Source organism: Trachypithecus francoisi, unplaced genomic scaffold (assembly GCF_009764315.1).
Source record: "Trachypithecus francoisi isolate TF-2019V2 unplaced genomic scaffold, Tfra_2.0 Lachesis_group19, whole genome shotgun sequence".
NCBI classification, from domain to species: domain Eukaryota; kingdom Metazoa; phylum Chordata; class Mammalia; order Primates; family Cercopithecidae; genus Trachypithecus; species Trachypithecus francoisi.
In genome coordinates this window covers 46,392,488-46,415,689 of record NW_022681464.1, presented here as the reverse complement: position 1 = coordinate 46,415,689, position 23,202 = coordinate 46,392,488, and the positions used below count along the sequence as shown (strand labels likewise).

General features: G+C 36.9%; 1 protein-coding gene across 1 annotated transcript in view; it reads right to left on the bottom strand.

The window, feature by feature from the left end:
* ANKRD62 (ankyrin repeat domain 62) overlaps nt 1–23,202 on the bottom strand; it is a 73,780-nt gene that overhangs the window by 15,979 nt on the left and 34,599 nt on the right. The window contains 2 exon segments of the mRNA XM_033178401.1: nt 6,360–6,529; nt 10,587–10,657. Of these exon segments, the coding sequence (XP_033034292.1) occupies nt 6,360–6,529; nt 10,587–10,657 (241 nt within the window).

The following is a 23,202-nucleotide window of genomic DNA, read 5'->3' as shown; positions in this document are numbered from 1 at the left end:
TCCTTAGTTCAATTTGATTCCATTTGTCAATTTTTGCTTTTGTTGCAATTGCTTTGGCATCTTCATGATGAAATCTTTGCTGGTGCCTATGTCCAGAATGGTATTGCCTAGATTATCTTCCTGGGTTTTTATAGTTTTCAATTTTACAGTTAAATCTTTAATCCATCTTGAGGTAATTTTTGTTTATGGCATAAGGAAACGGTGAACTTTCAATCCTCTGCATATGGCTAGCCAGTTATCCCAGCACCATTTATTGAATACGGTCCTGTCCTTGTTGCTTTTTGTCAGGTTTGTTCAAGATCAGAGATTTGCAGCTGTGTGGTCTTGTTTCTGGCTTCTCTTTTGTTCCACTGGTCCATGTGTCTGTTTTGAACCAGTGCCATGTTGTTTGGTTTCTGTAACTCTGTAGTATAGTTTGAAGTCAGGTAGTGTGATTCCTCCAGCTTTGTTCTTTTTGCTGAGGACTGCTTGGCTATTCACGCCTTTTTCTGGTTCCCTATGAATTTTAAAATAGTTTCCTGTATTTCTGTAAAGAATGTCAGTGGTAGTTTAATAGGAACAGCATTGAGTCTATCAAATGCTTTGGGCAGTATGATTTTTTTTTTTTTCCTTTTTTTTTTTTGAGATGGAGTCTTGCTGTTGTCGGCCTAGGCTGAAGTGCAATGGCATGATCTCTGCTCACTGCAATCTCCGCCTCCTGGGTTCCAGCTGCCTCAGCCTCCCGAGTAACTGAGATTACAGGCGACTGCCACCATGCCTGGCTACTTTTTGTATTTTTAGTAGAGACAGGGTTTCACCATGTTGGCCAGGCTGGTCTCAAACTCTATCTTTGAACAGTGTTTTGTAGTTCTCCTTGTAGAGATCTTTCCCCTCTCTACGTAGCTGTATTCCTAGGTTTTTATGTTGTTGTTTTGGTGGCAATTGTAAGAGTTCCCTCTTGGTTTGGCTCTTCACTTGACTATTGTTGGTCTATGGGAATGGTAGTAATTTTTGCACATTGATTTTGTATCCTGAAACTTTCCTCAAGTTGTATCAGCTTAAGAAGATTTTGGGCTCACACTATGTGGTTTTCTAGGTATAGGATCATGTCATCTTCAAACTAAGATAGTTTGACTTCCTGTCTTCCTATTTGGATGCCCGTTATTTCTTTCTCTTGATGGATTACCCTGGCCAGAACTTACAATACTATGTTGGGAAGAAGTGGTGAGAGAGGGCATCCTTGTCTAGTGCCACCTTTCAAGGGGACCGCTTGCAGCTTTTGCTCATTCAGTATGATGTTTGCTGTGGGTTTGTCATATATGGCTCTTACTATTTTGAGGTATGTTCCTTCAATAACTAGTTGAGAGTTTTTAACATAAATGTATGTTGAATTTCATTAAAAGACATTTCTGAATCTATTGAGATGTGATTATCTCAATAATAAACAGAGTAATTCTGTTTATTTGATTAATCACTTATTGTTTTTTTTTTTTTTTTTTTGAGACTGAGTCTCGCTCTATCACCAAGGCTGGAGTGCAGTAGTGCAATCTTGGCTCACTGCAACCTCTGCCTCCCGGGTTCAAGCGATTCTCCTGCCTCAGTCTCCTGAGTAGCTGAGACTACAGGTGCGTGCCAGCACACCCAGCTAATTGTTTGTATTTTTAGTAGAGACGGGGTTTCATCATGTTAGTCAGGATGGTCTCGATCTCCTGACCTCATGATCTGCCCACCTCAGCCTCCCAGAGTGCTGGGATTACAGGCGTGAGCCACTGTGCCTGGCCTATTCATCTGCACATGTTGAAACAACCTTGCATCACAGGGAGGAAGCTAAATGCTCACATCACAAAGAAAGATCTCAAGGATAACAACCTAATGTCACAACTCAAACAACTAGAAAGGCAGGAGGAAAATCTAGGTGAGGGAGTGACATTCTGAAAGCCAAGTGAACAAAGTGATATGCAGGAGAAAGTTCTCCATGGGGTCAAATATTGCTGATAGGCTAAATAAAAGGAGATCTAAGAAATTATGCCTAGATGTATCACAGTGAAAAAATGAAAAGCTTGAGAATAGCAAGTTTGGAGGAGCGGTGAGAGTGAAAATTATGACAGAGTTCAAGAGTGAATGAAAGGGAAAGTTGAGTCCATGAGTACAGATGGTTCAATCTCAAGGATATCATACCTAAGTGGCATTATCATGTATGACCTAATATTCTTCTTGAATTTCCCAATCCTTTTACGATGATTAGTTACATAGTATGTTTTAACACTTTAAGCATTTTAAAAATTATATACATATGGCATTTTTATAAGCCAGACCATGGTATAAATGAATAAAGCCATAAAATTATAGAACTAGAAATCCCCTTGAGCATTTCTAGATTATATAAAAGTGATTACTATTTTGCTCATGCTTATAAAGACCACAGAAAGACTAATGATTTCAAGGACAGTATTTTTTACTTGAGAAAACTCACCCAACTCTGGGACATTTTAAACTCATCAAATACACAAAGCAATTAGTCATACTAAAATACTCAGTTCTGTAACAGGAATAAAAAGTGACAATGCAAAAATATCTTATTTTGTAAACTTAATTTTTGTAAATTACACAATATGAAGTCTACTGAAAATATGGTGTGGTTCATACTTTTCAAAGGAAGAATAATGATATGCATTGAGAGTGCCTCTAAACAGGACATACACTGCATTGGCAGCTCCTTGTTTTAAGCACACAGGGTCAGCAAATTATATAAACAGTGTGTGCCAAATAATAAATAGTGTGTGCCAAATTCAGCCTACTACCTGTTTGTGTTTTTTTTTTTTTTTTTTTGTAACATTGAAACCTATTCTTTTATTGAATGACAAGGAAACCTATTCATTTATTGAATGACAGTAATTCACTTATCAAGTGACAGAGTGACACCTATTCATTTATTGTCTATGAAAGATGTTGGACTACAACAACACAGACCCTCTGGTCCATGAAGCCTAAAAGTTACATAAAAAGTTGGCCAACTCCTGGCTTGGTAGATCAAAGGTCCTTTGATATACTTCGATAACTTTTAGCAATATTGTAAATCTTTATATAAATTATGGTTCCCCATGTGCAATCCCTTGGCAATATTCAGATTATTATAAAGGTCCAACATTTGAGCACTTTTGCATTGAGAAAAACAACAATTTTATAACTAACGATTCTGTTGGTAACAAAGTAAAGTGCCAACGTAGCATGTAGCTTCCTTTTCTAACTCAGTCAACACTGTAAGTATTAAGATCATACAATATTGTATTCTGACAAAATTTGCTTAGGAGAATTGGTACTTGCAGAGTGGGGTACTGCTATAAAGATAATCTGAAAATGTGGAAGAGACTGGAACTAGGTAACTCACAGAGGTTAGAACAGTTTCGAGGGCTCAGAAGATGACAGGAAGATGGGAAAAGCTGGGAATTTCCTAGCAAATTGCTGAATGGTTTTGACCAAAATGCTGATAGTGATATGGACAATGAGGTCCAGGCTGACACAGTCTCAGATGAAGATGAGGAAGTTAGTGAGAACTAAAGTAAAGGTCACTCATGCTATACTCTAGCAAAGAGAATGGTGGCATTTTGCCCCTGCCCTAGAGATCTGTAGAACTTTACACTTGAGAGAGATGATTTAAGTATCTGGCAAAAGAGATTTCTAAGCAGAAAAGCATTCCATATGTAAGCTAGCTTATTCTGAAAAGCATTCATGTGGTCACAAAGATGGTTTTGAACTGGAACTTATGTTTAAAGAGGAAGCAAACCATAAATGTTTGGAAACTTTGATGCCTGACTACGTGGTAGAAAAGAAAAACCTGTTTTCTGGGCAGAAATTCAAGCCTTCTGCAGAAACTTTCATAAGTAACAAGGAGCTGAGTGTTAATAGCCAAGACAACGGGGAAAATGTCTCCAGGGCATGTCACAAATCTTCCCAGAAGTCCCTCCCATCACAGGTGCAGAGGAAAAATGGTTTCTTGGGTTGGGACCAGGGCCCCGCTGCTCTGTACAGACCTGGGACATGGCACCTGGCATCCCAGCTGCTCCAGCTCCAGCCATGGTAAAAAGGGCCAAGGTACAGCTCAGGCTGTTGCTTTAGAGAGTGAAAACCCCATGCCTTGGCAGCTTCCATGTGGTGTTGGGCCTACAGGTGCGCAGAACACAAGAGGGGAGGTTTGGGGACCTTTGCCTAGATTTCAGAGGATGTATGGAAATGCCTGGATGTCCAAGCAAAATCTGCTGCAGGGGCAGAGCCCTCAAGAAGAACCTCTGCTAGGGCAGTGCAGAAGGGAAATGTAGAGTTGGAGCCCCCACAAAGAGCTCCCAATGGGGCACTGCCTCGAAGAGCTGTAAGAAGAGGGTGACCATTTTCCAGACCCCAAAAAGGGAGATCCACTGGCAGCTCATACCGTGCACCTGGAAGAGCTGCAGGCACTCAACATCAGACCCTGACAGCAGCCACAAGGGCTGTGCCCTGCAGAGCCCCAGCGGCAGGGCTGCCCAAGGCCATGGGAGCCCACAAGGGCTGTGCCCTGCAGAGCCCCTGCGGCAGAGCTGCCCAAGGCCATGGGAGCCTACAGTTCGCATCAGTGTGCCCTGGATGTGAGACACGGAGTCAAAGGAGATCATTTAGGAGCTTTTAGATTTAATGACTGCCAAGTAGAGTTTCAGACTTGCATGGGGCCCATGGCACCTTTGTTTTGGCTAATTTCTCCCATTTGGAATGGGAACATTTACCCAGTGCATGTACCCTCATTGTATCTTAGAACTAACTAACTAGTTTTTGATTTCACAGGCTCACATCCTTGTCTCGGATGAGACATTGAACTTGGACTTTTGGGTAAATGCTTGACTGAGTTAAGACATTGGGGGCACTGTTGGGAAGGCAGTATTGGTTTTGAAATGTGAAAAAGACATGAGATTTGAAAGGGGCCAGGGGTGGAATAATATGGTTTGGTGCTGTGTCCCCACCAAAATCTCATCTCAAATCGTAATCCCCACCTGTTAGAAGAGAGACCTGGTGGGAGGTGACTTGATCATGGAGGCTGTTTCCCCCATGTTGTTCTTGTGATAGTGAGTTCTCACAAGAGCTGATGGTTTTAAAGTAGGGGACTTCCTTGCTCTCACTCTCTCCCACTGCCTTGTGAAGAAGGTGCTTGCTTCTCCTTTGCCTTCTGCAATGACTGTAAATTTCCTGAGGCTTCCCCAGCCATGAGGAACTGTGAGTCAATTAAACTTCTTTTGTTTATAAATTACCCAGTGTCAGGTAGTGTCTTTATAGCAATATGAAAATAGACTAATACAAGATATGTTATCAAACCAAATGCTTTAAAGATACTTTACTGGTGAAATAATCACTACACTATAAATGCAACTTCATTTTTATAAGAGGGTTGCATACTACATTATTTTATGGGTATGACTATTTATTTATTTCCTTATTAATAGACTTTTATGCAATCTCAAACATTTTGATATGACAATGCTATAATGAAAGTTCTTACGATATATATGTATGCATGCAATAATTTCATATAAAGAAATAACTATACGGCCGGGCGCGGTGGCTCAAGCCTGTAATCCCAGCACTTTGGGAGGCCGAGACGGGAGGATCACGAGGTCAGGAGATCGAGACCATCCTGGCTAACACAGTGAAACCCCGTCTCTACTAAAAATACAAAAACTAGCCGGGTGAAGTGGCGGGCGCCTGTAGTCCCAGCTACTCGGGAGGCTGAGGCAGAATGGCGTGAACCCGGGAGGCGGAGCTTGCAGTGAGCTGACCCGGGAGGCGGAGCTTGCAGTGAGCTGAGATCTGGCCACTGCACTCCAGTCCAGGCGACACAGCGAGACTCCGCCTCAAAAAAAAAAAAAAAAAAAAGAAATAACTATACACACACACATGTTGGCCTATATGTGATATATAACATATATCACAAATTATATATATAACAAATATATAATTAATGACCTTAACTGCTTGTGTGTATATGTAAACTCATATTTTCCTGTAGAATCTAGTCCCAGAAGTAAAGCTGTCAGGTTAATGAAATGACATATTTAAAATTTTGAGGCATGCTACTAAACTATCCTTCAATAAAGATTTACCAATTTCATTTAGCAACAGTGTATAAGAGCATATCTTTCTTCACATTTGTCTGTCTAGTTATTTTTTAAATAAAACATCAATATATTGGAAAGATCGTATCTCATTGCTTGTTAATTTCCATTTTATGATTACCAGGCAAGGCAGAATATTCCTCATAAAAGTACAAAATTTGTTAATCGTATATATTAACCCAAATTAGAATTCATTTTATAGAACAATTAACAATGATCTGCTGTTAAATATTGCTATAGGATTACCTATCAAACTTGTCATGCTCCTTCCTGGGAAATTGATGATTATCAGGTTTTCTGTTCTTTATTTTGTGAATTAATTCATCAACATCATTATCATGGTCACTGTCATCAGCATGGATGTTTCTTGAAACTTCCATTTTCTTATTTCTGCATTTCTTCATTTTTTCTTCAACCTTCAATGAAAGTTTCATACTGAGAATAGCTGTCATTATTTTATCTAATAGAACTTTTTTGTGTTCATTTAATTACTTGACTCAGTCTGTCATATTGGTCATGACATGATAAAGTACCTTGTGCTTACTTTCATCATTATATATAATTCTACGTGTTATAATTTTTATTGAAATTCATATAAAGTCTGATTTATTTCTGTTGGAGTGAATAAAATTTTCAAAACTTTCAAAATGGGCCCATTCCAAATTTGTGCTTTTATTCCCATTGCTGTCTAATATACATTCCCCCCCCCCCCCCGGTGCCCTTGTGACGAGCAGAAATAGAGAAATAAAAAGAAAGCCGTGAAATCTGTCCTCTTCTATCTGTACCTCCTGGAGTTGACACTAAACGGCCAGATTTAGAGGGTGTGACATTGTGGGGCTTCACCAAGAACAGAAAGGAAGCTTTCCCCTTTCTGCGGTTAAGCTTTCTTTTCCCACTGTCTTTTATTTTACTTTTTTCATTTGGATCCTAGGATATCAAAAATGTGAAGGTGCCTGCTGAAATACAAGAACCAAAATTTGAAACCACACAAGAAACAGAGTCAAACTGCTAAGATGCTACTTTAGGGTTCTGGAAAATGAGATGCTTTCCAAATTTCACATTCAGTAACCACGACATTTTATAGCTGGAGGATATACAGTGTAAGAAATTATCTACTTTAGCCCCATTATCAAAAAAGATTAAATGATTCATCTAAAGCCCCTGGCATTTCCGAGCATTTTATTGCACAAAACCTGATAATACTGTTTCATAATGCTGAATCAGATAAATTACCTGATAAATTCATCAAATTAATCAGAAGAATTAAAAGTGTAACTCCGGGAAAGTAACTTAATGCCTCAGAAGGGGCTGAGAGGCCTCATCTACTTTTACTTTTAAAGGTGAACATCACCAGATTTTTGTTTATCTTTAAAACTCGATGTACCTAAATCAGGTTTCTACTTTGGAGTCATATACTAAATTTTTGGCTGAGAATCCATGGTACTGACATAATAAAGTTATACATGCTAAAACTTATGCTCTATTAAACAAAATCACATTAAGATCTGCTTTGACAGAAACATGTGGAAGTTGTGATTAAAAATAGATGGAGATATCTATATACATTTGTTTTCAAACATATTTAAGGTTGGCATGATGAAATTATAAGCCCTAACATATTGAGTGAAATGGATCAACTTGCACACCTGAAAGCACAACATACAGATTCCTTTGCCTATGAATATTTGTTCCAACTCTCAAGGATAGATACATTTTTAGAGCACTTCTCAGTCATTGCTTCCTTCCCATTGACTTCCCACTTTATTGTTTAAGTGCATTTCATCTTTAAATCAATAGGGAAAAATTAAACTCGAGAGCTTATTAAATGTTTAAAGCATTTCATATAGGCTAACCCTAGTTTAGAATTGTCTATATCCATGATATATGAATAGATTAGTTTTTTTCCAGTCCCTATGCCACTTGGAAAATGGACAGACTTGGGCTGATTAAGTAATGAAGATTATAGAATGTTTTCCTGAACTCCTATCATTTAAATTGAGAAATAATCTATTTCTACACACAATTACATATATAGATAACCCCATTTGGCGTAAGAGCTTTTCATAAGTAAAAAAATTAGAATGCACCAAATAATTGGTCAAGAGAAAGAAGAACAAATAGCAGCAAGTGACCCTGTAAATCTTTCTGAAGTTGAACTTTTCTTTCTTCTAAGAACTGTGGGAAGACAGCGACCGTCTTCCAGACCCCAAAAAGGTAGATCCACTGACAGTTCATACTGTGCACCTGGAAAAGCTGCAGGCACTCAACATCAGACCATGAAAGCAGCCACAAGGGCTGGAACTCTAGTTGTAATATACCTGCCTCATTCTTAAGTCTTTGTATATTGTGCTGTAACTATTCTATATGTACTTATGATGCTCTGTCACTGTGTGGTGGAGAAGAATGCACATTTTCTAACCCAAGTTCTATTCTTTTATAGTTATTTGTACTGTAATTATGATATAATGGTTTCTGGAACAAGTTCTGTATTGGTTTTGTATTCTTATTAAGTGTCTGTAACAACAGAAACACTATGCTTTTTTTTTTCTCACATACTTAATTTATGTGGAGCAGGTAAGCCACAAATCTAAAAGGCTTGTTGGATCACTAAACTGAGGCACATTTCTGATGTCCAATTTGCAATTGATATTATGTTGGTGATTTTTTTCATCATGGACCTACAACACTCTTGGTCTTCTTTTATTTCAGTGGTAATTACTTCTGAGTTCCTTGCTTTTGTACTTTTTGTGTCATTATAAAATTCTCCTGGTCAATGTTAAAAGCATGTTCTGTGTCTGGTTTGTTACTATTTTCACAGTATATTTTCATTTAAATAAAAATTAGAAGATGACTGGCAAGCAAATTCTGGAGACCAAGAGTATAAATGAGATCAAAAGACATTTATGAGGCGGCACTATTTTTAAACAGGAAGTATTAGGAATACATATTAGATGAACACTCCCAGATACATCTTTTCCTGACAATCAGGTGCATTATTTGTCAAATTTGAGGGTATTTTCTTTAAGTTTGCTATTCCTGTAGTTATCATGGAGTGGCTCTTCCTAAAAACAAGGCAGTAGTTTTGTATTCTTCAGAAATTTCACCCAAATTCTGCTTTAACTCAATTTTGATGAGTTTTAAAGTTTTTTTCCACCTCATTTGTCTTGTTTGATCCACATTTTCCTCCTACTTTTGCACATAAGGGAGTCCTGCATATACAGATGTATGCTATTACAGTACTTGTTCACTTCTGTTTGCTGAGACATTTTTTGCAGATGTGAAAGTGGAAGATTATGAGTTTTGTTTGTCAGATGTCTTTTCTGTCAGGGTATATGCTTTAAGGACAACTTTGTCTTTAAATAATGAAGTATGAAAAAATGAAAATTTAACTGTTAAATTTCTTAATATATGTTTACCTAATCCCAAATCACTTTCTTGTAACCAAAAAGTGAAAAATAGTTTGCATAAGCCTAAAATATAAGAAAAACACAAACCATCAAACTTCACTTTCACAGTGTTTGCAGTAACATTAATTCATTGTGTGACAGATTTACCAAAAATAAAATGAGATTATTTTTAGTAATACAAAGTCATCTTCACTTAACAAGATTTTATCTCACTGTGCTGGAAATAGTGATACCCAACAATGGACATTTGAGTGTTTTTTCAAAGATTACTAACTGGTGAGAAGGCAAACTTTAAATTATTAGGAGTCAAAATCAACACCAATCAAAAGAAAAGCAAATTCTTACATTTTAATTCAAATTATATACTGTAAAATAATAGTGTTATATAGCTATATAAACTATAGGCTTAAGTCAAGTTCTAATAAATTTTCAGGCCTACGAATGGCAGTTGATTTAAAATATTTAAAAATATTTGCAGATTTCCTATGTTGAAATAAGTTGGGAACATTATTGCTTGAACCCAAACACCAAAAGTGCCATTTTGCAAGGTCTGATTCTCTTGATAGGTAGTTGGGTTGATTTTATGACCCCATTCTACCCTGAACATAGATATTGAAATTAGTAAGCGATCACAATGGAGTATGCATGTTTAATCTTGGTATTAGTCATAAATAATATCAAATGCAAATTTTGGACCACTGGCAATGATTACTCCTTTAACAGGAATCCAACTCAGCAGCCATCACTGTTAAATTATTCATAATTTTTTATTGCTTAAAATTATAATTCAATATTTGATATTACCTTCTTTATTATATTAGGTTATAAAAACGGAACAGCAAACAATACTCAGGAACTTTTTGCCTTAGTTCCAAGATTAATATTAGCTGTAAATCACTGTATATTCTTAGAACACTTTAAGTTTTAGAAACAGTTAAAATGTTTTTAAAATTAACTATTAAATTATATTCGATTGATTCTAAAAGGCTAGTCCAAAAGTAATTTCATTTGGATTATGCTACATTACCAAAGAAAACCAGAAATTTGAAATTAAATTTTGACATACCTGTGGCTGGCTACTCTCGCATCCTTCAAGGCTCTCTTGCTCTCCCTCTGATGTCATTTCTGAGTCTTGTTCTGCTCACAAATCCATATATTTAGTTAAAATGAACTACTTAGAACAATTAGATAAAAACTTTAGTCTTTATAAAAATGAAAATAACATATATTTTTCTTGTATAAATTGAGAATTTTAATGAAGCTTAATCTTTAGTGATATATCTACTTCTTAAGAATTACTTCTAGTTCCCCAAAACTTCAACAAACTACTTGGTAAGACACCAGATGTCACCAGATTCAAGCCATATAGACCAACACCTCAAAGATTCACTTACAAATTAATCCACCCAATATAAATGAATGAAACTATCAGAAAAACAAAATTTGAAAATCCAGTATTAACAGATAAACTAACACTATATATTGTTCTTTACTTCCTAACATTACCTTTTTAATAACACACTAAGCCTGCTTCTCATTATGAATAACTTCCAATATGACTGTTACTGCTTATACGTGTATCCATATACACCCCGTTCATAGTATCTGAAATGTTTTCCTCTACTATTCTGACAAATTTCATTTTTCAACAGACAGCTATATAAACTCTTCTTTGATTCTGGCTCTTTACCCAGATAAACAGTTTTATATAATACAGGTTTCATAAAACATGCAGTTAAGGTTTCAAAAGTGGGTTTATGTTTTAACTGACTATAACTAAAACAGAAAGTGGGGGTTGGTAGATGACCTTGAGCTATCAAGAATGAGATGATGGTTCTCTGGAGACTGAGCACCCTTCGCGGTGCCCAAGGAGGCTGAGCTCTGTTGCTGCGAACCCCAGTGGTCAGACCTGCTCATATCTCAGCATTACTTCAGAACTGACCTACCGCAGAATGGTGTGGAGTGCAGCACATTTGCTTGTCACCGAGCCACCATCCTGGTTCCCAGGTTGCATCTCTCCACTGGACTAGTGAGAGGGTCGTCAGTGTTTTGCTCCTGGGCCTGCTTCCAGCTGCTTATTTGAAGCCTTGGCTCTGTGACCCACTACTCCTGGCTGCAACCCTCACTCTTCATAGTTACCAAAACAGAACCAATAACAAAATCTGAAAAGTGATTTTCAGAATTATTATAAATCAATAGTAATCAAAACAATGTGCCACTGGTACAGGATGAGTATCCCTTATTAAAAATGCTTGGGACCAGAAGTATTGCAGATTTTGGATTTTGGAATATTTGCATATACATAATGAGATCTCTAGGACATAGGACCCAGGTCTAAACACAAAATACACTTATTTTTCATATACACCTCATACACAAAGCCTGAAGGTAATCTGACTTTATTTTATTATTCTAATTTTTCAGACAGTCTTGCTCTGTCACCCAGGCCAGAGTGCAGTGGTGAGATCATGGCTCATTGCAACCTCTGCCTCCCAAGTTGAAGCAATTTCTTGCCTCAGCCACCTGAGTAGCTGGGAATACAGTGTGCATCACCATGCTCAACTAATTTTTGTATTTTTAGTAGAGATGGGGTTTTGCCATGTTGGCCAGGATGATCTTGAACTCCTGACCAAAAGTGATCCTCCTGCCTCGGCCTCCCAAAGTTCTGGGATTACAGGCATTAGCCATCACGTGAGCCTGGCCTCTTAAAGTAATTTTAAATATTTTGTAATTTTTGAATGAAACAAAGTTTGTGCACATGAGCTCAGTTATGGAACTTTCCACTTGTGAGATCAGGCTGACAATGAAAACATTGTGGATTTTACAGCATTTCAGATTTGGGATTTTGAATTAGGGATGCTCAACCTATATAAAAAAAGTCAAATACAGACAGTCCCCAACTTCAGGTGGTTTAACTTATTAATTTTACAATGGGTTTAATGAAGTATTACTTAGCTTTTGACTGAAAGGGTGGATTTATCAGGAAGTAACCCTACCATAATTTGAGGAGCATTGAATTAATAGAATTCAATAGAAAGTCCACAAATAGATGACATATAGGCAACCAGTTTATTTCTGACAAAGGCAGGCAGGATGGCAATGTGGTAGAGAAAGGATAGCCATTTCCACATATAGTGCTCAAACAACTGGCTGTTCAGATCCAAAAAGTTAACTTGAATCTATACCTCATTCTATATACAAAAATAAACTCAAAATGAAACATGCATTTAAATGTAAGACCCAGAACTATAAGACCTCTAGAATGATGCACAGAATAAAATTTTTGAGAAAATTACTTGTGCTAGGCAAAGTTTTCTTAGATACGACATAAAATGCAAACTCTGTAACTAAACAAGTTCTTCAAAATTTAAAACTCTTCAAAAGACACTATTAATAAAGTCAACCTACAGACTGGAAAAAATGTTCTTGTAATAATATCCAGAACTATTAAAATTCAACAAGCAAGAAAACATCAATCTAATTTTGTAAATGGAAAAAGATGTGAAAACATAGTTCACTAAAGAGGATATACAGATGGCAAATAAAACCATAGAAAGATGTTTAACATGTTTAGTCATTAGGATCATGCACAGTAACCACATCCATGAGAATGGCTACAAATAAATACTGCAGTACTTAGTGTAAAAATGCAGCAACTGCAACTGTCCTATTCTGCCGATGACAATACAAAATGGTACACATCTTTTGGAAAACAATTTAGCAGTTTTTCTAAAAAGGGAACATAAGGCAGCAAAGGACACTTTTGTGGGTAATGGATATGATAACTGTGTTGATTATGGTGACAGTTTCACAGATGTATACACCTGTCAAAACTTACTAAATTATACATCTTACATATGTGCACTTTAATATATATCAACTATATTTCACTAAAGCTAAGGATTGTAGGAGCAAACACCTGGGCACTGGCTGTGACATAGAGAGAAACAAGGGTATGAAATGAAGTAGTATAAAGCTAGAGCATTGTCATCTTTACCTTATAGCAATGACAAGTTGCAGCTGGGTGTTAAGCAAGCAGGTAACGTGATCAGATGTGAATTTTAAAAATGTATATAATTATGGTTGCAGAATAGACCATGGTTTTGGAAGGTGGGGAAGTAGGGAAAAGAGTTATAAGGTTATCACAGTATTCAAGGTATGAGATAATGACAACCTGACCCTGGGTAAAGGCAGATTTCTGAGATGAACATCCCTGTAACACATCAGTGATCTATGGTATGGTGCTAAGCAATGTGTGCATACCTTACTACAGGATAGGGAAAAAGCCTTATATTTATGCATTGGTCCTACCTTTATGCTCCATTCCATGTTGTTCAATGAATAACATAAAGTTGTTATCATTGGAATAAGGCAAGTCATCATCCTCTGAGGATGTTTCAGGTGACCAAATCATGTCATTGAGGTCATCCTTGGAACACAGATCTCTTTTAACCTATAATAAATAACACTGTTTCAAAATGTCTACCAAACATTTATGGCAAATACTAAATGTACACCAGTGGGAACTATTCATCTTTTTCTATGAGCAAAACCAAAGTACTTCTTAAAATAACTGACTTTGGTTAAAAGGGTACCTTTATGAATGGTTTTGCTGTTGCTTTTTGAAAGCCAACGTCTTTACAACAAAGGATTTTCTGTTTTTAAGTGAACTTTAATACGGGATTTTCAACAACATCCTTGAAAATTTACTTTTACAATACCTTGTTCTTTTCATTAGAGGTTTTCCTTGCAAGCCTAAAAAAAAAAAAAAAACCAAAAAATTCCAATCAGGCAAATAGTAAATATGTAAAATACGAAGAATATCTATAACTACTTCTTAAATAAAACCTCTGTATTTGTAATTTCTCTCTCCTATTCATAAAGTTTACAGGAAATTTTTCACAGGTGACATAAAATACAATTATTTTCTACAAGGGGATAAAACTATACATGGAAAGGGTAGCATTATAGGACAAATAAAATATATTACTACTAATATAAAAAATTAAGTTTAGATCAAGTTTTCTGACAGCCAAGAAAAAGAAGAAACATGTTACTTGTATTACTTCATAGAAAAAATATATATAACACACTAGTTTTTTCTCTTGTTGCCCCCCCTCCATTTTTTTTTTTTTTTTTTTTTTTGAGACGGAGTCTCACTCTGTCGCCCAAGCCAGTGTACAATGGCGTGATCTCGGCTCACTGCAACCTCCACCCCCAGGGTTCTAGTGATTCTCCTACCTCAGCCTTCTGAGTAGCTGGAATTACAGGCGCCTGCCACCACGCCCAGTTTATGTATTTATTTATTGTTTGTATTTTTAGTAGAGACGGGGTTTCACCACGTTGGCTTGGCTAGTCTTGAACTCCTGACCTAAGGTGATCCACCTGCCTTGGCCTCCCAAAGTGCTGGGATTACAGGCGTGGGCCACTGTGCCAGGCCTTGTTGCCCTTTCATATACAAACAAGCTTTAATTGGTACTAAGACTTACGTGATAAATATTAATTATGTAACAGAAACCCTCATTTAAATGATGACATTGGTGAGCTTTTCAGGACATACTGTGCAGGTACTGTTATTCTAAACACTGTACAAGTGTTTAAGTGTCTTGAATCCTCCCAACAGTTCTGTGTAGTAGGTAACTTACTAGGCATTTAATACAGGAAGAAAGTAGGCAAGGAAAGGCCGGGCGCGGTGGCTCAAGCCTGTAATCCCAGCACTTTGGGAGGCCGAGACGGGTGGATCACGAGGTCAGGAGATCGAGACCATCCTGGCTAATACGGTGAAACCCCGTCTCTACTAAAAAATACAAAAAACTAGCTGGGCGAGGTGGCGGGCGCCTGTAGTCCCAGCTACTAGGGAGGCTGAGGCAGGAGAATGGCGTAAACCTGGGAGGCGGAGCTTGCAGTGAGCTGAGATCCGGCCACTGCACTCCAGCCTGGGCGACAGAGCAAGACTCTGTCTCAAAAAAAAGAAAAAAAAAAGAAAGTAGGCAAAGAAAAGCCATATAATTTGCCCAGGCCCATAAAACTGGTCAGTAGCAGACTAAGCATTCAAACCCAAGAACTCTGGCTCCAAAATACGTGTTTCAGGATACTCTATAATACGCTATAAAAGTAATATTTATTTTCAAGTGTTTACAAGTAATATAATAGCAGATGAATTAATATTATCTATGACTACAAATAATAATCTCTGAGTCTTGCAATGTTTTAAAGTAAGATTTTATACCTATGCAGTTTTGGAAACCTTTTAGTAATCTGAAAATTTGGTTTCTCTAAAGAAATTCACCAAAAAACATTCATTCATCCTTTCAACTATCCATGCATTCGACCAACACTAACTGAGTGTACAACACATGTCAAAGAGTCTGTTGGTTGGTCCAGGGAAACATTTTTTTTTTTTTAACCTTTGAACTACACAATCCAAAAGTAACAGTCTGCAATGAATTTTTTCAGGAGTTTGCTTTTCTATTATTCATTAGAAAGCCTCCCCCTCCCCAAACCTTAAAGGTGACACACCTGTTACTTCAGAGTACCTTGCTAAAGCACAGCTATTCGTGATGCTACTTTCAAAGGTACTGTGATACATAAATCATCAAGGAATGTTTAAATTCTATTCAATATGACTCAAGTGTTTGTATGTTTATTATTACAGAGTCTAAAAATATATGCATGTGAGTTTAACTTTTAGGTCATCATTTTCACATACCATTACATTAAAATATTCCATTTCTGAACGAGTTCTGAAAGAAAAACCTTTTCCAATAAAATGATACATGAATAGAAATTGTAAGAATTGATTTACTATAAATATTTAAAAGAGAATGGATCAAACTTTCCAAAGCTCACACATGCAAACAAAACTAAATTCCAAAAACACGTTTCTTCTCTACTGGATTATTCCAAACAACAAACAAAAATACTCTCTAACAGTTTCCATTTTAAAATTGAAAATGAAACAAAAGTCCCTTGAATCTCACATTCTTCTTCTTCACTTGTCACCCATTCATTTCTCTACTGCCTTTTGCAGTCCAAGTTCTCTCAGGAGTTGTCTGTGTTTAGCGCAACAGTCAGGGTTCCATGGCAACCAGCTGACACTCCTCCTTGACCAGGGCACTAATCATCATCTGAATCAGTCTTCCAGCAGCATTGATACAGTTGACTATTCTCTAGATTAGGCTGTCTACACTAGTTTATTTCCAGATAAAGTAATCACTGCTAGTATTCGTTCACAGGGAGATAAGAAAATTAGAGATTTTATCCTCCTTCATCCTTAACCATTTCACTAAAACTGCTATCATTATTTTTATAGAAGACTGCAGTCTTCTAGACTGGGTAGAAGACCAGTAAGTACATTGGCCTTCTCAAACACTGGTGTAATGACCAGTTCTTTTGAGGTGTATTTTTTAAATTTTCATTTTTCTTTACTTCCTTCACATGCAAGGGATGATCACTACTTTAAAAAATCCATTAAAAAGCCAATGTTGGCCGGGCGCGGTGGCTCAAGCCTGTAATCCCAGCACTTTGGGAGGCCGAGACGGGCGGATCACGAGGTCAGGAGATCGAGACCATCCTGGCTAACATGGTGAAACCCCGTCTCTATTAAAAAATACAAAAAACTAGCCGGGCGACATGGCGGGCGCCTGTAGTCCCAGCTGCTTGGGAGGCTGAGGCAGGAGAATGGCGTAAACCCAGGAGGCGGAGCTTGCAGTGAGCTGAGACCTGGCCACTGCACTCCAGCCTGGGCGGCAGAGCGAGACTCCGTCTCAAAAAAAAAAAAAAAAAAAAAAAAAAAAGCCAATGTTTTCTAATAATTCTACTTACAAAGAATAAAAAATTTATTGTGAGATTCATACTCTTCTCCATCTCAATTTATTTACTAATTCAAAAACCAATTTGAACTACCAACATATCCAAAGAAATGTATATTCCCAGCTTTAAATAAAAAAAGGTAATCAGCCGAGCGCAGTGACTCACGCCTCTAATCCCAGCATTTTGGGAGGCCAAGGTGGGTGGATCATGAGGTCAGGAGTTCAAGACCAGCCTGGCCAAGATGGTGAAATCTTGACTCTACTAAAAATAAAAAAAAAATTTAGCCAGGCGTGGTGGCGAGTGCCTGTAATCCCAGCTACTTGGGAGGCTGAGGCAGGAGAATTGCTTGAATCAGACGTTGCACTGAGCCAAGATTGCACCATTGCACTCCAGCCTAGGTGACAGAGCAAGACTCCATCTCAAAAACAAAACAAAACAAACAATACAAAAACAGGTAACCAGGCCGGGCATGATGGCTCACACCTGTAATCCTAGCACTTTGGGTGACCAAGGCAGGTGGATCACTTGAGGCAAGCCTGGCAAACATGGAAAAACCCTGATTCTATTAAAAATACAAAAATTAGCTGGCGTGGTTGTACACGCTTATAATCCTTTGGAAGCTGAGGCATGAAAATCACTTGAACTTGAAAGGTGGAGGTTGCAGTGAGCTGAGATCGTGCCAGTGCACTCCAGCCTGAGCAACAAAACTAGACTTTGTCTCAGAAAAAAAAGCAAAACAGGTAACAGGTAATTATGACACAACGCAATACGTAAGAGCTCATCTAGCAAAAATTATATCTGAGCATGAGGAAGACTTTATGGAAGAGGCAAAAGACAAGAGGAGCTCACCAGGCCAAAACAAACAAACACACAAAAAACAAAACAAAACCAGAAAGAGTAGGAGAAAACCATTCTACATAGAGAATAGAATGTGAGCACAGGGATTCTACATAGAGAATAGAATGTGAGCACAGGGATTCTACATAGAGAAGAGAATGTGAGCACAGGGATTAGGCACGTGGCATCCGGATGTTTCTTGGGAACTTGAAAGGTAAAGTGTAAAACACATGAAAGTAAACACTGAGAGAAGAATGCTACACTCAACTTGAATGCTACACTACAAGGCTGGAGCTCACTGCCTGCAAGCAATGACTCTTAGACATGGGGTCACAGTTGGATTTGTGCCACAGTTTTTAATATGTTTCACTTGAATTAAGTTTTCAAAATACCATGACCTACATACAACCTGAAAGAAACTGTGAAATTACCTTAAAGGGAGAAAACACTTTTAAAATACCCGTATGTCTTTATATATTGTTCAAATTAGCATTATTCTGATTAGATAGAATTTTGTTTGAAAATAGAATGATTTTATTAGAAACTTTTAGCATAGTATCTATTTCTAATAAGAAAAGCTGAGTGACCACAATATTGGGGTGTGCTCCTGAATTAGAAAACCATTTATACAGAGTATAGCTCATTAAAAAGAGTCCAAAGAATCCAAAAAGGGCATATAATTGCCAGGTAAAACTGTCAGAATGAACCCATGTCAAACTGTATTTTAAGTGAGTATTAATGTTTAAAACCATACACCAGGATAAACTCTACTCACTCATTCGGTAAACATTTATTGAGTTGCTACTTATTATATGCTAGGTCCCTTCCTAAGCAATGAAAAACACAGTGACGACAAAATCCTACTCATGAGCGCCAAGTAAACAAAACAACTAACAGCAGAAGCAAAATATATAGTATGTTAGAGAGGAACAACTGAAACAGAAAAAAGGAATGTTCATGTGCAGGAGGGGCAAGGTGGCGAAAATATTAGGATGACTAGATAAGACCTTGCTGAGAGAGTGGCTTTTAAGGAAAGAACTGAAGAAATGGAAAGAGTAAGCAAGGAGGATATCTAAGGCAAAAGCACTCCATACAGAGTCAACTGCCCAGTACAGAGGGATGCAGAGTGTGTTCACAAAATAGAAAGAAGTTCCGTGTGGCTGCAGCAGACTGGAAAGAGGAGAAAGGCAGAAGCCTAAGTCAGGAAAATAAGAAGTCAGATCCTGTGGTTCCTTTGGAGTATTAGGAGAAAATCTGGCATATATTTTGAGTGAAATGGGAGGCAACTAGAAGTTTTTAACCAAAAGAGTGACATAATGTGACATGTTTTAATAGGTTCACTGGGTAAAGAATTGACGAAAAGAGGATTAAACATGGAGAAACAGAAAGACCTATTAGCAGTCTATTACACTACTCTACATGGCCAATCACATGATAGTAGAGTGGCTTGGACATGAAAGATGTGCTGGGTTTCTGGATATATTGTGAAGTTAGACCTGATGAGATCTGCCAACATCTTAGCTGTGGAGTGTCGGAGATGGGGGTCGGGGGAGGGAGAGAGAGAGAATGTGTGAGTCAAAGAGGACACCAGGGTTTTCGGCAGAGCATTTGCAAGAGTTGTTATTAATGGAACAACCGGACTACATAAGGGGCAGGCAGGAGGAAGAACATCAGTAACCAGATTTTGGACCTGATAAATTTGACATACCTAATAGCTAATCAAGGAGAGATGTCAAGTAGACAGGCTGATATACAGGTCTGAAATTAAGGAGAGAAATGGGCTGGAAATATAAATTTGAAAATCATTAGCATATACAAGCTGGTAAAAGTCAGAAGATAAAACCTCAAGAACTGAGCCCTGGGTCACTTTAATCTGTGAAAGGTAGAAGACGAGGAGATGTAACCAAAACAGGCTAAGATGGATGGACTAGAAAGTCAGGAGGAAAATCTAGGCCAGAGAGTGAGATTCTGAGAGCCAGTGAAGAAAGTGAAAGTATTGTTGATAGGTTACATAAAACCAGATCTAAAAAATTATATCTAGATGTGTCACAGTGAAAAATCAGTGACAACATGGAGAATAACAATTCTGGAGAGTGGTGAGAGTGAAAATTATGGCAGTGAGTTCAAGAGTGAATGGAAAGGAAACTTGAGTCCATGAGTACAAGCAGTTTAATTTTAAGGACATCATGCCCACGTGGCATTATCATGCATGATCTAATTTTCTTCTTGTTAAACTGTATTTTTCAATCCTTTCATAATGATTAAGGATTAATTACGTGGTATGTTTTAACACCTTAATAGTTTTTAAAAATTACATATATATGGCATTTTAAAAGCCAGACAAAGGTAATAAATAGCATCATAAAATTATAGAACTAGAAACCCCTTGAACATTTCTATATTATAAAGCTGGTTATCATTTTGCTCATGCTTATAAATAAAGACCACAGAAAGGCTAAAGGGCAGTATTTCCTACCTGAGAAAAATCACCCAACTCTGAGATATGTTACACTCATCCAATATACAAAATGGTTTGTCATATTAAAATATTAAATTCTATGAGATGAAAATTCAAATAATCTTATTTTGTCAACGGAATTTTTGTAAATTATATCATAGGAAGTCACTGTGGTAAAATATGGTGCCGTGCATGCTGAAATGTCTTTTAAAAGGATAATGGCAGGCATTCAGAGTGCCTCTAAACAGGAGGTTCACTGCATTAGCAGCACCCTGGTTTGGCACAGGAGTCAGCAAATCAGTACTTGTGAGCCAAATTCAGCTCACTGCCTGTTTTTGTAAGTACAGTTTTCTTGGAACACAGTGCCACCTATTCATTTATTGTCTATGAAAGATGTCAGAGAACTTCTGGTCCAGAAAGCCTAAAATAGTTACTATCTGGCTCTTTACAGGAAAAAACTCATCAACTCCTGACTCAGCAGATCAAAGATCCTTTGATATAGTTTAACAAGTTGTACCAATGCGCTGAATATTTACATGGAATACAGATCCCCATGTGCAATCCCTTGGGAATATTCAGATTATTCTGAGAATTCAATATTTGAGCACTCATGCATTGAGAACAAAAAAGCAAATGACATAACTAGCAATTTTGTGGGTAACGTAAAGTGCCAAGGTAGCATGTAGTTTCCTTTTGCAACTCAATAGATATTACAAGTATTAAGAAATTACAACATTATATTCTGACAAAATTTACTTAAGTTGTGTTATCAAACTAAATGTTGTAAATATACTTAACTGATGAAATAATCAGTATACTATAGATCCAACTTCAGTTTTAAAAGAGACTTGCATACTACATTATTTAATGGGTATCACAATTTAGCCATTTCCTTATTAATAGGATTTTAGACTATCTCCAGCTTTTTGATATGACAATGCTATAATGAAAATTCTTAATATATATAACTATGTAATATATATTAATATCCTTAACATACTTTTGTTATACTTAAGATGTTTCATAAACATGTTACAAACATACACATAGAAATACATAAGACATATATGCATGCATGTATGCATGTCTATATGCATGTAGCCAACATATATATATATAACATACAATAGGCCAACATATATATATAAAACATACAGTAGGGCAACATACACACACACACACAAAGATACACATATCAGAATATATATGTTGGCCAATTGTATATTATATATAACACGTAATAAATGTCCATAACTTGTATGTATGTGTAAAGTCGTATTTCCTTCAGGATCCAGTCTCAGAAGTAAAGCTGATATGTTAAAGGAATGACATATTTGAAATTTTGAGACATGCTATTAAATTACCCTTCAATAAAGATTTACCAAATAAGTGTATGAGAGAACTTTTTTTCACATTTGCCCACACTAGTTATGTTTTAATAAAATACCAATATGCTTGGAAAAACTGTATCTAATTGCTTGTTAATTTGCATTTTTCTGATTACCACGCAAGACAGAATATTCCCGGTGAAAGTATAAAATTCATTAATCATGCATATTATTTGAAATTAGAATTCATTTGATAGTACAATGATAATAATGTACTATCAAATATTGCTATAGGCTTACCTATTGTACTCTTCACTCTTCTGCCTGGAAACTGATGATTATCAGATTTTCTGCCCCTTCTTTTTTGAATTAATTCATCATCATCATCATCATTGTCACTGTCATCAGCATGTAGGTTTCTTGACACTTCCATTTTCTTATTTCTACACTTTCTCATTTTTTCTGCAACCTTCAATGAAAGTGTGACACTGAGAATAAATGTCATTATTTTATCCAATAGAATAAACTGTTCATTCATTTTGTCGCTTGACTCAGTCTGTCATGATAATAGTCATTAAAATATTTCGGACTTTCATTTTATCATTATATAATTATTAGTATAAGTTATAATTTTTCCATTGAAATTCATATAAAGTCTAATTCATTTCTGTTTGAGTGAATACAACACAATTTTCCAAACTTTCAAAAAGGGTCCATTCCAAATTTGTGCTTTTATTCCCATCCAGTCTTTGCTAATATAAATTTTCACCATTTTGTGATGAGCAGAAATAGAGAAACAAAAGGAGAAAGCCATGAAATCTGTCCTCTTCTATTTTTACCTCCAGGAGTTTACACTGAACGGCCAGATTTAGAGGATGTGACGTTGTGGGGCTTCAGGAACAGAAAGGAAGCTTTTCCCTCTCTAGGGTAAGCTTTCCCCACTGTCTTTTTCTTTTTTCATTCGGATCCTAGGACTTCAAAACTGTGAAGGTGCCTGCTGAAATACAGGAACCAAAATTCGAAACCACAGAAGCAGCAGAGTGAAACTGCTGAGGTGCTAGTAGAGTTCTGGAAAATGAGATGCTTTCCAAATTTCACATTCACTAACCATGACATTTTATAGCTGGAGAACAGACAGTGTAATTATCTACTTTAGCCCTGTTATCAAAAAAGATGAAATGACTCATCCAAAGCTCCTAAAGTGGCATTTCCTAGCATTTTGTGGCACAAAAACCAATAATGCTATT